General features: G+C 44.2%; 1 protein-coding gene across 7 annotated transcripts in view; it reads right to left on the bottom strand.

Moving 5' to 3' along the window:
- SLC4A4 (solute carrier family 4 member 4) overlaps positions 1 to 15,323 on the bottom strand; it is a 202,858-nt gene that overhangs the window by 52,295 nt on the left and 135,240 nt on the right. For 3 of the 7 annotated variants that reach the window (XM_057428369.1, XM_057428362.1, XM_057428378.1), the window contains exons 7-8: positions 13,127 to 13,222; positions 8,117 to 8,193 (exon numbers count right to left, since the gene is read on the bottom strand). In XM_057428369.1, the coding sequence (XP_057284352.1) occupies positions 8,117 to 8,193; positions 13,127 to 13,222 (173 nt within the window). Of the gene's footprint in view, positions 1 to 8,116; positions 8,194 to 13,126; positions 13,223 to 13,359; positions 13,744 to 15,323 lie in introns of those variants that run through there. The other 4 variants (XM_057428388.1, XM_057428413.1, XM_057428397.1 and 1 more) reach the window with 2 other exon arrangements.

The raw sequence follows: 15,323 nt of genomic DNA, 5'->3' as shown, positions 1-15,323 counted from the left end.
TGTCCCACCCCTGGCAGTGTTCAAGGCCACATGGGGCAGGGCTTAGAGAAACCTGGTCTAGTAGAAGGTGTCCCGGCCCTTACAGGGGGTTGGAACTGAATGAGCTTTACGGTCCCTTCAACTCAAACCAGTCTGGGATTCTATAACAGGTTCTTTGCTCCAATTCGGTTTCGCAGCACCACTCACCACTCTCTTAAATCATTTACCAGAGAGGTGATGGGAAAGGTACAGTCAAGCACTTATGCCCCATTTTGAACCATCCTCTGAATCAGCTTCAGGACGATGTTAGTCCTCAGCAGCTCCTGGGAGCAGGGAGGGAGGGATAGAGGGCATGCAGCTGGAAGCACTATATTCACTCTCCCTGCACTCTGCTAAATAGAGCATCGTTCTAACCCAACCACTAATGTTATGTTAAAGGCCACAGCTCTCCACCACTGTGCTTGCAAAAAGGCCCAGCAATCTGAAAAGTCGCTATTGCCCTAAATGCATTTTAACATTCTGTGATCAGCAGCATTGCTAAAGGTTTGTCAGAAATTAAAGCAATTCCTGTGTTCACAGGGATTCTTGTTTTAAGGTTCCTTCCAACCCAAACCATTCTACAATTGTATGATTTTGTCAAGGGTAGAAAGTTTCTTCCTTCCATCTGGGAGCACCCAGCACAACTAAGAGCACAGCTTCCCCACAACTAAGAGCAAGAGAGGATGAGAAGGAACACTTGGCTAAACAAACACATGGATCCTGCCTGGAACACTTCTCAGAGCAGTCTGTAAGCTTGTCTAAGGCAAGAGAATACCCAAGATGAGTGGAAACTCCATTAAATGAGTCATTAGCTGAAGCACCGGAAACACAAAGCTAACCAAAACCCATTAAAATTATAATCAGAGAAGCCCTTTAGCTAGTCACATTACTGTAATGATGCTCCAGTCTTTGCTCAACAGCCTGCAAGGAACATGTAGGCAACATGTAGGCACTGATCTCTGGAAGTGTTGAAGGCCAGGTTGGACAGGGCTTGGAGCAACCTGGTCTAGTGGAAAGTGTCCCGGCCCAGGGCAGCGGGCTGGAACTGGATGAGCTTTAAGGTCCCTTCCAATGCAAACCATTCTGTGATTCTGATTCTATGATCTCTGGACGAATTTGTTTGTCCTTATGTGCCATGGTCGGATTTGATCACCACTGACCTAAGGAAGAGTAAGCAAACAAAATCGGTGTGGCGGTGTGGGCTGGAGTTCAGGTCCAACACTAAATACAGCTCATCCCCTCTCCAAGTACAGAAAACCCTGGACATTCACAATAAACACTGATCATACAGATTACCATTATGAGCTAAACTGCATATGTCATTCTTTGTGTAACTAAAGGAAGGCTTAAAGGTCCCTGATCACAGGGAAAGCGATCCAGCTCCCTAAATTCCTGTTATATCAAAGCTAAGAGCAGCATCAAAGCAACAAGGGGGTCCTCCAGCCTGGCAGGTGGCTGCCCAAGAGCATGAACTGAGGCTCTGAGAAAAAATCCTCTGAACCCCCCCAGGTACAGGGGACAAAAAGGTGAGTGCTGCATTATTTAACAGAGGCCATGTAAGAATTCACTCTACCTTCTGTTTGTGTAGGACTATGTAAGCTCACCTTATCACCATGTCATATTTCATCATGGGCTTCCCACACTCCAGCACAGGCACACAGAGCCTTTGTGCTTAAGAAAGACTTATTCCCCAGGAACTGGAACCTGTGTCTCTGTTTTATTGTATCTGTCTATATATTAGGATTACCATCCCATAAAATATCCCATGAATGCTTACTTTGGGGGATACCTTCAAGGCTCTGTGTTTTGTCTATGCACAGAACTCAGGAATGCTTTAGAGGTGAGCTGCTGATACATTGCAGGAGAAACAAAATCAAACCTGCTCTCTGCGTCAAGAAAAAAGGCCAAAGTAAATGAAATTCCAGTTAACTGAACTTCCTAGAGGATTTTTCTTCCCTTCAGAAAGGTGGCAGTGATCAGTACTGGAAGACAGTAATTTCCATTTGAGCTCCATGGAGGGGAAAGTAGGTCATCCAGGCTGACAGACCTAAAAATCAGGAATGTCTGCTTGTGACTGCAGGGATGAGGAGACATTCAGACAGGAAAAACAGCTCCCACCATTAATCACTGGATTTCATTCCACACTGTGGGACCCCACCAGTGCCCTCCCCCTACATCATTCCCCAAGGAAAGGCAGAAGGGTTTCTCTCAACAAGGCCAATTTCATTTTGCACTTGAGAGCTGGCTTTGGCACAGATTCCTGGTTGATATGGAAACACTGGTTTGAATAAACAGTCCCGTGTCCCGTCCTGTCCCATTCCCCCCCCCCAACAAATCATGAAGGCTTTGTGCCTTTCTCTGACTGACCATATTCATTCAGAGCTCATCTTTGTCCCACAAACAAGCCCTTCAAAAGTGGAGATAAATTCCCCTTGTATCAACATATTTCTATACTTTATATATGCTATTTCATCAGGTCAGTAATAACAGGTCCCTGATAAAGCATATTTCCTTTACAAGTCCCCTGTGTTTTACATCTTCAGCGTTAAAGAAGTCCCAGTGAGTCGGCCATTCAGAGCTGCCAAGGACATTTTAACAGAGCACGACCAAAGGATTTCTCACAGGAGGAGAGCCAGAAGTGGAAACAGCACTGGGCACTTCCCCAGCTTCCTACGGTCCAGCAAAGGGCCTGGTAAAGGCTGCACTTGACTCTCCTCAATCCCTTTCATTCATAGATAAAGATGAAAAAAATAACTTGAAATATTTTCCAATTATTTAGACTACATGAATCAAGAGCTAACTTACAACCACAGACTGGTTTGGGTTGGAAGGGATCTTAAAGTTCATCCAGTTCCAACTCCCTGCCACAGGCAGGGACACCTTCCACTAGACCAGGTTGTTCCAAGCCCCATCCAACCTGCCCTTGAACACTGCCAGGGATGGGGCAGCCACAGCTTTTCTGGGCAACCCCTGCCAGTGCCAAACCCTCCTCACAAGGAAGAACTTCTTCCTAATGTCTAATCTAAATCTACCCTCTTGGGGAAAATACACATGCCTTTGCTCAACCAGAAGTTCTGGCTTGCTGATCCCTGTGGAAGCTCTCTGTAATAATCTGCCCTGTGTAGGCAAACAATATGGCAACAGCACAGCTGCTTTGGTAAGGCTCTGGTGTCCGCACTCTGTGCTGCCACTGCCCATAACTAACTCTGCACTATCAAAAGCAACAGTAAAACACAGTCATATCAATTTCTCTTTCCATAGACCACCAGCCATGACAATCATCCTGCCACGAGCAGCCGCGGTACGACATCAAGGAAGACGGCACTGCTTTTTGTCTGTCACAGGCACATCCCAATCAATATTATTGATGCAAACTTTGCAATGAGTAATCCACAGTTAAAGATTTTTGCAAAGTCTGTGTTTTGGTAATTGGCCCTTCCTCTTATTTCATCTTGGCAATCATTTGCTTTCCATAAATTAAAGGGGAGAAAGAGCAACATGACACTTTTAATTTGGCAGACATTACAACCTTGCAATTAACCCAGGTCTTCATTACTTTCAGATTTCTAAATCATTTTCTGATTTCACACAGACTTATTCTGATGGCAAAACTATTTCATCTGGTCTCAAATATAAGGAGGGGAATTACACAAAGCCAATAAATTGTTTGGGTTGGAATGGACCTTAAAGCTCATCCAGTTCCAATCTCCTGCCATGGAAAGGGACACTTTCCACTAGACCAGGTTGCTCCAAGTCCTGTCCAACCTGGTCTTGAACATTGCCAGGGATGGGGCAACCACAGCTTCTCTGGGCAACCTGTGCCAGTGCCTCATCAGTCTGGAACAGATATACCAAAAATATCTATATATAAAAGCTGTCAAAAATTACTAGTGCAAGGGCTAGTCATATGTAGAGAGCAAGACCAATGGAGAACCTTTTGGAAACCCCAGTCCATGAGTACAGCCTGCATGTCTGTGTTCCTTCCCTGTCTTTCAGTCATTGAGCCTCTTCCTCTTCCCCTCCAGCTGATGGCTCTTAGCCCTGGCAGTGATGGAATGGGCAGCACATTTTCAGCTGGTCCTTTGGAAAGAGCCCCTGCGTCCTTTGTCCTTCCTTGCCTCCAGCCTTTTCCTAAGTTCATTTTCTTCATGAAAGAGCTTAATGATTACCCAGTAAGAAGATTAACTCTGGAAAGTGTATTAAGAAGGCAAAAAGTATGAGAGAAACGAAACAAAACAAAATCAAAAGCCAAGTAAATCCAAAGGAAGCATAAAACCACCCCTTCCCTAAGGGAAGGAACCAACCTCACAATGCTTAATACAGTAAAGAGAGCTGAGAGCTACCATGATTTTAATAAAGCTGTATCTTTTCTTATTACCACTGGCTGTACTCATGCCAGTGTGTCTTGGGACTACTGCAAATATTGTCCTTTAAGCTCAGTGCTGTCTAAGTCAGCTTTGTAAGAAAGCCACTGAGCTGAATGGGATGTTTAACCAGGTTCAGCATTCCTGGAGCAAAGGAAAGCCCAGCTCCTTGTTATACAGAAGATTCACTCACTGGATCCTCTGAGAGAAAAGCCAAGGGTTCTTGTTCTCTCTCACTTCTCTTGCTAACTAAAGGGTCCCTTTGTTCCTGGAGGAGGCCAATCCACCTGCCACCACCCCCATCAAGCAGTCACCTTTGAACAGCAGCATCTTTTCTGATTTCTCTGGACATAACAGGTACTTGCACACCTCAGGGAGTGCATCTTCCAAGAGGATTCCCTGATGGATCTTCAGGTAAAACCTAAGCCTGACCAGTGCTCTCTTGTACACTCCATTGCTATGCCCTTGGCTAGATTCCAAGCAGTTTTAAATTGATGGGTGCTGTGCAGAAGCACCCACCTCACCCAAGTGCTGCCATGGCACAGATGTATGAAAGCAGAAAGGCATCTATCCTAGCTTAAGCCTCATCGCAGAGCTGTCCGTGTTAGCAGGGTTTATTCTGCAGCTAGCGAGGCAGCTGTCCAAGAGGCAACCACCCCACCTGAAACCTGAATGACTCCACAATTCCAGCTCTCTACAGGCACTGAAAAATGAGCTCAGGAGACCAGGCTCCACAACAGGCACGCACTTCAAAGGAGTGTCTGGGTTTGAAGGGATCAAACTGGGGTTTTGCCTTTGTAGCTGAGGTCCCAGCTGCTTACTACTCTGTAATGGGGTTATCTAAAAAACACCAACCACAAGCCAATCCACCCCAAAGCAACCTGGCCCAGGTCACCACACTCAAACACTGCTGCCAGTAACAAACCAGCTCCAGGACAAGAAAGAAATGGCCAAAAGTGCATTAGATAGCACCCCAGCATATCCCACACTTCTGCACAGAGCATTCCTCCTCTCAGGGTGTCCTCTTCTGACCTTCTCCAGGCTTGTTTTGTTGCCTCTAACCTCAAAGGCTATCCTTGGAAACCACTGGTTGTTGTAAACATGGAACCGAATGGAAATAAATCAGTATTCACTAGTGGTGAGGCAGCTGCAGTATGCCAAGAGATCTGCTCCTGGGTTAGGCTCCACAGAGAATGATCCCAAGCAAAGAATTACCAGGGTTATGCAATGGAAGACATCAGTTTTCAGCTTGGACTTCACAATATCAAGGAGAAAGGAGCAGGGAAGCTGCAGGTGGATGCCCAGGACCTGCCCAGTCTTTTTCCAAAAGCATGGAAGAAATCATCTCAGCATGGACAAAGTACAATATCACTCAGGCTGGAGGCTCATAGTTGGGTAAGAAGACTTTCCCAGGTAGGCTGGAAGTATTGAAGAATATTGCTGCTTCAAAACATTAAAGCTATTTCCAGCTCGATGAGTGTACAGAGCAAGAGCTGACCTACAGCATGCTCTTGGGTCCTCTCCACATTGTCATGTGGGTGACAACCACAAATCCTGCCCTGCCTAACTAAAAAAAGAGAGGGCTTGAGGTCATGTTGCAACTACAAAGCACTGGCCACCAGCACTGCTCCACAAAGAGATAGAAAAAGAAATACAAGGGTAAAATCTTCTGAGGAGCACATTTCACAGCATGAAGAGAGCGCATCCAGAAGCTCTAATTTCCTTAGGTGTAAGACACACTTAGGTGTCTTTCTGCTCCTTAAGAAGCTAATGAAACACAGCTTAAAGGAGTATTCTAACTATAATATTGCCACGCTGTTAATTGCAAAATTCCAATAAGCATTAGGGTTCCAATTAGCATAAAGACTGCAGAACTGAAAATCAAGGTAGGCAGGAAAGTTATTGAAGGTACATGGAAGTTTGTTCAAAGCCTTTCTTCCTTTAAGGCACAGGCATACACCACTCCCCTTTATCTTCGCCAAAACAGCGACCGATGAAAGAGCTTAGGTTCCCAGTCTGGCTCCAAGCAATTGTTCTAAACTGACCTCAGCCTGTCACAGCTTTTATACACACACAAATACATAAATAAAAATTGGGATAGCCTCTTTCTCCAGCAGACTCATACCTCACTGCATGGCCTCATTAACTGTCAAGCTTCCAGATGGGATACCGAAATAACGAAAGCCAGTCACTCTGCTGTCAGGGAAAGAAAATCTGTTCTCTTTCCAACTCCTGTTGTAACACGATGGATTATTCCCTTGCCTTCTGTGTGGCATGCTAAGTTCTGCTCATGAAAGCTGCCAGGCATCCCCACAGTTTCACAAACTTTATCAAGACAGGAGTTTCAGTCAATCAGTAACAAAACCTGAGATCTAAGGTGATTTCTCAGGCCAGCTTTGAAAGGCGCACAGTACAAGGGTTCCATTGTGCAAAGTTCATCAGCAGGACATGGGCTAATTAACTAGGTTTTGGAAGCAGTTAGTTTTCAAGCAACGGTTTTCACTACGAACAATCAGGCATTATCTACATTTGAAGTTAAAAACTTTGGAGCACACTTCCAAACTGGATTTATTAACAGATTTCACTATTAGTACTACTAAACCAGCTATTTTTATAGCCAGTTCTACTGTGTCCAGAGACACTTCAGCAGGAGGGGCAGCTGGGAGGGTCTGCACTACAAACCCTGCTGCAAGATTCAGACCCAGTTTTCCGTTAGTCTAACTATAAGACCCCAATTATAATGGGATTTAAAATATAAAATATTAAAATATTAAATATAGCATTAAAATATTAAATATAGCAGGCTTTGCAATGAAATAAAAAAAAAAAGCTATTTTACAATTCTATTCCTTCCTCAGATCTGGCTTCATGTCTTAAAGGAAATGCATGTTTTGCACAACCAACCAACTAGTACAGATTTATGCTACAACTCTGAATGCAACACACATTGCCCCCTTCTCTTTCCATGGAAATATATCTATTTATATGCATATATATGTATTTATTTTTCACATATTTAATTACTCTTAACTCACTTTTCTCTATTGATTTTATTGCCATGACCCTGTAAGGCACTTAGAGAAGATTGCAACCAGCCACCATTTGAAGGATTAGAGTCATTCTCAGCTGGCCAGCACTAATGTGCACCTAAACAATTTCCCAAAGTAACTCTCATTTGCATTCAGAATAAATATGGGACTACAGAATGCTGAAAGACAAGTGGAAAAAAAGAGATTCTCCAAAAGAAACAGCCACTCTTTGAGAATAACCCACTTTTTGAACCCAGACAAAGGTTTTCTTGAAATTTGCACAGAGACCTCATTCAGGCACCAGTTTTCTAAGAGCTGAAATAAACTCAATCTCACCCCTCAGACTCCTCAACTCTCCTGAAGTGCTGCTGGACCTGTGCAGAGCCTTGCTGTAACCTCTGAAGACTCTCTTCTCAGCAGGAAGAGGATCTAAAATACATCACTATCTGGCTATTTTCCCTCCTTTCTCATGGGTATCAGCAAGATGCCATGTAAGTCACTTACTTCAGGCCTTGCAAGAGTTTAACTTGCTGTTTTCAAGGGCTGGTGCTTAAAAACTGGAAGATCCAGTCACAGGACTTGGAAATACTCAACTCACCTTGCTCACCCTCTTCTGCTTCAGGTTCATGGTACAGAGTCTCTTTCCCCCACATTCAGCTCCTAACCAATACACATCACTATGTGAAGGCTGCATCTGAAGCTTACCTGATCCTTCTCAGGCTTGTCAGAGATGTCATTCAGACTGGTGGAAGTCAGGTTTCTGTGAGCCATGGCTGGGCTGCCTGTAAGAACAATGTCAACAGCAATTAAAGCACCTATTTCAATCCGGTCAGGAGAACACAGAGGCTCAGGCTACAGCAACACCTTTCCTTGCACCATGGAGGTTGATTTGGGAAATTTAAGACCCTGAGAGGCTGCTTTCTGTGACTTTACGTGGCACATGGGAGATCATGATGCTAACCCATTGTGATTTTTGACTCACACGTTCCCATGACTCTTTGGAACAGCAAAAGAGTCTAAGGATTTTCAAGTAATTCCTGCCTGTGGAAGAAGCAGCAAAGCAGCAACCAGCTGCTGACACTGATGCTGCTAGGTCATCCACGACTCACTCACAAAGATGCCTCTCCACCAGGCTGGCATTCTTATGGTACTCTGACCTACAAATCCATCACCTCAGCTCTCCTATGTAGATGGCATCTGCTCTCCGTTCCTTATCATTCCAGACCCAATAGTGAGGGTGTCTTGGCAGCTCTTGGTCCTTCAGAACAGGTCACACCAAAAATCTACCTCTCTTCAAGTAAGCTCATGGACCTTACTGGTTAAAACAACATATGAACCACACTGACAGGCCAAAAGTCACTACCTCCTGATGCCAGATAACCCAGAGAGATGAACACACCCCAGAGACAAGGAGCTGAAGTAGCTCAGCAACATTCCTTCTTCAAAGACCAACTGCTTATCTGTAAACCTGACACACTGGCATTCAAGCACTGCAGAACAGCTAGTAAGGAGCTGCTTACTCCCTTATGGACTAACTTGTCCTACTCATTCTTGTGCTCTCAGATACTGCAGAACACATGGGAACAGTTCTAAAGAACTGGGAAAAGTGCCCTGTGATTTCAGAATTCAGTTTTACAATCCCACAGTCAAAACTGGAGAAACCCCAAAATGGCCATAACTGTACAAGAATGAAAATAATTTCATGATAATGATGCTGATAATGATGCTTCAGGGATGGATACAGAACCATAAACCACAGCGGTCACTATGCACTTTTTTAATTACTCTGCAATTTTCCCCTTTCCCACTCAAGCTCACAGGAACCAGAAGCACAGCAACAGGAGCTGTTCTCACAGAGATTCTGACCATGAGCATAACCTGGGAAGACAGAAAGTACTCAAGAAGAAATGACCTTGAGGTGTTTCCCAACTTTGGCTATGTTTTGAGATAATACTGATTAAACTTCAGCTTTGATATCACATTGAAATGAAGATCCAAAACAAGGAGTGGGAAGAAAAAGATCTGGACTCTCGGAGTTGAGTTTTCTTTACAGTATACTCAGCATTTGTAGAGACAGACTTAAAGCATTCTTTCTTATGAGCTACTTGGAATCACAGTATACCTGCTGCGTGTTACTGCCACATCCAGCAACCACAACACAGCAGAAGCCAAGCACAATTAAATAAATTAGATATTCCAAAAAGGGCATCCCCAGCTTTTCCTCTTGCTGTTAATACAAGCCAGCAATCTCTACCTATCTCTACAAAGTTTTGACCAATATGTTTACTCATAGAGTGAGGAATGTCACTTGGAAAACTGGTTAAGGCTACATATATTAGTAACCATCCTCCTAATTAATTATTAGCAAGCCAGACTTAGAAATGCCTACAAATTCTGATTGAATGCTTGATAGGAATCTGTAGGTAGGAGATAAAACACACCAACAAAACAAGAAAGAAGTAATAAAACTTGCTCACATACGTGGTATCTGCTACGTGGTGAAGACATTACTTTGTTCATAACACCCTCCTTGACATGAGTATTTAATAAGTATTTCTATTTTTTAGTAAGTATTTCTATTTGGTAAAAGGCAAAGCTGGACCAAAAAAAAAACCCAAAAAACGAAACCACCCAAAATCAACCCAGGTTATCGTAATCCTGAAGCCCATTATTGAAACCCGGGGCTCCTTTGTCTTGTATGCTCTATTTACCTGGCTTTTAAAGGTTGCACTGCTAATTCTGGGAAATCTTTGACAAGTTTATCATGTACCCATAAATGAAAAGGAAAGATTGAAACTCGATGCAGAGATGCACAGGGCTGCTTTGCAAATCTGAGCCAATAATACCAAATAAAGAATCAGAGAAGCACTTGAATAATTGGTGTCATGCAGCTTGGTCAGGCAAAGCAAAGTTCCTGTCAGTTTCTATCACCTGTGGGCTACTGAGTGTGAGAAATTAAACATCTCTGCTGGAGTTACACCGATCTGGACAGGTCCATTGGCCTGCGAATACTGGAGGGCTGCTCTCAAAGCTGGGTGTCCGACCTTTGGTATCCCACCCAGGCCAGCTCATGGGCTGGAGAGACAGAATGGCAGAGATGGATTTCCACTTGTTCAAGCCTTACCACAGGAACTCTGACTCTTGGCATAGCAAATGACCAAGAAGGAACTAAGTGTGGCTTCCATAAAGCTTCAAGCAAGGGCAGAAAATACTAATGATTCTATTTTATAGTCGTTTAATGCCATTTCAATGCATTTTATTCAGAAGATCTACATTATCTAGCTGTAGAGAAAGGCACCTGCTGAAGGTATCCCTTCATTTTCTTCAGACTGCTTTGGTGGTTTTCCAAATTTCTAGGTCCGGTTCTGGAATAAACAGACTAAAATCAGGACTCACAGCTTTCAGAGCTGATATTTTTTCCAGATTACAACATTTATTTGCTTTGTTTATTAGATGTCCAAGGCTGGATGTTTCTAGGATATAATTACCCTCCTTCCTAGAGGAAGCAGCTAATGACCACCACATCTTGCTAGCAGCCTCCTACCTGCATTGTGATCAACACAACCCCATCAAACTCACAGCAGCTCTTCTTGAGGCACCTCACATTTATTCCAGACCTGGACAGACCCATGTGCCAAAACTTGTCTGTCTTTTCCAGTTTTTGCCTTTGATTTCATAAGCACCACACTTCCCTACAAACACAACCTTGACGGTATTCTAAAACCATCACAGCAGCAGTACCACTACCAGGCTGAACAAGGACAACGCACAGAGCCTCAAGTGAGGGTCATCAGGCAAAACCCTGCATGACAAGAAGCACGAACCTCTGGGGAGAAGGCTCTTAAGAAACACATTTTTGTCACAGAGAGTTTTGGATGGGGGATATCCCAAAAACCCCCAACTGGAAATTCAGTGCTGCTCTGATATTTTCTCTATTTCAGTCAGTGACAGAGCTCCTAGCAAGGAAGAGGACCTGAGCCTGAGAAGAAAGCATGCCTGCACATACACTCAGCTGAGAGCTATCCCCACACAGAGCTGTGAGCCTGCTGGCCATAGCTCCAGCTTCTTGGCACAATGCACAGACCTTGCTCACTCCCTTCTTCCATCGTCAGACTGGCCTTGCATGAAGAGATCTGAGCACCAGAACTTTACAAAGTACTCCTTGTTCTCTGGAGGTAGAAAGCATCTCATAATCCCAATTTAAATAGGGCTCTCAAAAGCTGAAAAGATTTGTATCTCCATCTCCTTGCAAGAAATTCTATACTTAGTGCTGACAGCCAAAACCTCTTGAGCACATAAAATGACTGTTCTCTCCTGAAGTTTGGTGCTGTGCATATCATCTTTTTAAGAAGATGTGCAAGGTCCTCAAGTTCAGACTAGTCCCACGCAGCACTGACTCTGATGATCTCTAGAATACAGACAGGAAACCACAAGCTTCACCTTTTCCCAGCCTCGCTGACCTAAGGAACTTCACAGCAGCCCAGCCTGCATTTAGATGTGTTCCCCAAATCCTTGAATTTATCTTGATTGCCAAGCCAGAAAAATGCTGCTAGAGATGCAAGATGCAACATGTGCAACGCTGGCTTTGTGAACACCATGGCCCTAACCTGTACAGCCTAAATCCCTTCTGACTCAGGTTCCTAATGGTTGTGGACCTCTGAAGACCCAAAAGCCAGGAAGGACATACCCAGTACTCCTTTTTTGTTATGTTTTTACAGCAAGCCTGCTCATTAGAGCAACCGTCTACAACAAACTCAACCATTTGGAGGTTACAGTGACCCAAGGCAGTCTCAGACTCTGGGGGAAAACTAGCTATTTGACATATGACAGAAGGGGAAAAAACAACCTGAAAAACTTGGGGAGTCCTTGGGTGACCAGCCTCTCTGAACTGAGAAGAAATATGGGAGACGAAGACTCCAAGAACCCTGAACAAATCAATGGAGTAAAAAGTTTCTGCTGCCGAGAACTCATCCAGACTTCAGCACGCGATGCTCATCCTTACGCAGTTTGCTAATGAAGGACAATTTCCCATTTTTTTTCCTAGTTTACATTACTGTCTCTCTGGCAAAGGTGATGTGAGGCTCTCCTTGGCTGAGCTTAGTCACGTACTGGTAGAAGCAGCGAGGCAGACAGTCCAAACCTCTCCATGTTATTAAGCTCCAACCCTGGCAGTGTTCAAGGCCAGGTTGGAATGGGTCTTAGAGCAACCTGGTCTAGGCAAAGGTGTCCCTGACCATGGCAGGGGGTTGGACCTCGATGAGCTTTAAGGTCCCTTCAAATACAAACCATTCTAAGATATGATTCTATGATCAGGGAACATGGTTTTGTGTTTCATTTATATGGAAATTAAAACATTTAAGCTCATTGAATTTATAATACTGCACTGGTGGCAAAATTCCTGAAGCACTTTGAAGACCCAAAGGATAGTCCAATAGATGAATGAAATGCCCCTTCATGACTCAGGAAGAAGACCACCATCTGAAGGGGAGTGAGGCTGACCTACCCATTTCATCCCAGATGAAGGAATAAAGGCAAACCAGAGTAAAACAGAGGGAGGGGACAGTGGGGATAACAGACAGAGCAGCAGCCAACCTATATGGAACACTGTTAATGCAGCAGCAAGCGTTAGGAGGGCGGCTGGTGTGGGTTACCCCTTCCTCTTCCTCACATCTCCCCCATCCCACCCGCGTGCCCTCACCCTCACCCAGGACTTACTGAGCCATCCCACGCTGGGGCTGCGCTGCACCCGGATTCCATCATCCGCCGTGCGGGTTGCGAGGCAGGGCACGGAGCTCTCGAGCGGGCTGCGTGCTTGTGTGGTGCAAGCAGGAGGCAGCAGCAGCCAAGAGGAGGAAGAGAGCAAAGTTGAACAGTTAAAGGAAAAAAAACAGAAAAAAAGGCAAGAGAGAAAGGCTCAAGCAATTGCAGAAGCAAGGCAGGTAGGATACCGAGTGTTGGGACCACCGCAATTACATGCAACTGCACCTTTCCGCATGGTTTGGTGACCAAAGTGGTAAGCCTGTTCATTTGGAGCACATCTCCTCCGTAGCTCCACCTTCCAGTGTTCAGTTGGCAGATCTGGAGCCTGTTTTCCATCCCTGGTGTCTAAAACTCAGGCATCTTAGAAGCAGATTTCAAGCAACTGAAGAAGGTAGCTGCCATGCTGTTGTGACGGGCAGTCCCAAGCTGCAGTGTGGTCAAACACACAGCTTTTTGGGCAAAAAACAATCAGGTCACATCCCTGTAGGAGCCAACTTGTAGCACCCTGACCACAAACATACCTAGGCACGCCAGTTCAGGCTTGGAAATACATACCTTAGTCTGCAAGGCTTCAAATAATCAAACAGCAGAATATACTGGTGGGTTTTTTCCAAGAGTTTATTTCTGATTTAAACAGGTATTATTCAGCTGACACCATCATCCAAACTCTCTAAAGGGACTGAGGATGCAGTTTGTATGAAAAAAAAAGCAAAAAAAAGCAAAAAGCTGAACTCTAATGTAAAATAAAAACATTATACAAAAGTTTTCATCTGAGCTATCCTGCTCCCAGTGCACTAGCCAAGGTGGTGCAGACAAACGAAGTTGATTTATCTCAATGGTTTACAAACTACTCTGTCAGCACAGTGAAAATAAATCATGTTCATAGGGCGAACTAGGCACCCTGCATCAGGAAAGGACTAAAGAGCTCTTGGAAAGCCAGTCCACAAAACAAGACACACCAAAAACCTATCAAAAAACGTGCAGGAGTTCCACTGAAATGCAAAATCATAATGGCCTTGTTGAACACTTCATACAGCTCAACCTCCCACAAGTGAAAGAAACAAGAAGCTGCGGTGTCTTTGTAAGGTAGCTTTGAGTAATTACTTGGTAGACTTTGTCTGCTTGGATTTTTGATAATGATCTTCTTCCTGCTGAATGGGCAGCAAAGGAGTGCTTTGATTTATCCTCCTCCATCCCACGTCACACAAGAAACTACTATCTTCTGCCCAGTTTCTTTCCCAAGAGGAAAAGGACTTTGGGGAAAACATCCTCCCACAAGTAAGTATTGATCTTTATGATGCAGTGGTGAACAAAAGGCATTCAGACCACACCTTGGCCATGCAAAAATAAACATAATGCCAGAGCAGGAGTTTATACAAGCTTATCATGAAGGTAAGAAAGGCACAGGAAGTGTTAGAGCCTGTAAGACTTTGTTATTTCAGCACTCTGAAATCAGTGAATACAGGCACCTCAGTATCTTTGGGGACCACGGCTCAGGGGCTATATCAGATCTAACAAATACCTTTGAAGAAATCTCATTATTTGGAATTTAAGCCTAACTGATCTGAAAAAACAAACAATGCAGGAAAATTATGGGCAGAAACCATGCTAATGACATTATGCTAAAGTGACTCCCAAACAGATGTTTTAGGAAGTAGATATCTATCAAAATCATAGGTTCCAAATCAATTGTGATTGCCCGGTAAGAGCCAGTAGGTTGCATAATATTTTTACACATAACCTATAGCAGGGTTTGATTCAGCTTCAGTAGAGATGTTTCATTAGAGGGCTGACAAGAAACCTGGAGAGCGACTTTTTATAAGGACCTGCAGGGACAGGACAAGGGGGAATGGCTTTAAACTGACAGAGGTGAGATTCAGATTAGACATTAGGAGGAAGTTCTCCCCTGGAGAGTGGTGAGGCAGTGGCACAGGTTGCCCAGAGAAGCTGTGGTTGCCCCATCCCTGGCAGCATTCAAGGCCAGGTTGGACGGAGCTCAGAGCAACCTGGTCTAGTGGAAGGTGTCCCTGGCTGTGGCAGCAGCTTGGAACTGGATGAGCTTTAAGGTCCTTTCCAACCTAAACCATTCAATGATTCTATGATTAACAACCCTTAATCAACACACAATAACCATGTCCATTAAAAGAACATG

Source organism: Pezoporus wallicus, unplaced genomic scaffold, assembly GCF_028554395.1.
Source record: "Pezoporus wallicus isolate ANWC-B61680 ecotype Strahan unplaced genomic scaffold, APGP_CSIRO_Pwel_v1 scaffold_3294, whole genome shotgun sequence".
Taxonomy (NCBI): domain Eukaryota; kingdom Metazoa; phylum Chordata; class Aves; order Psittaciformes; family Psittacidae; genus Pezoporus; species Pezoporus wallicus.
The sequence above is the reverse complement of the archived record's forward strand: the minus strand, read 5'-3'. Positions and strand labels throughout refer to the sequence as shown.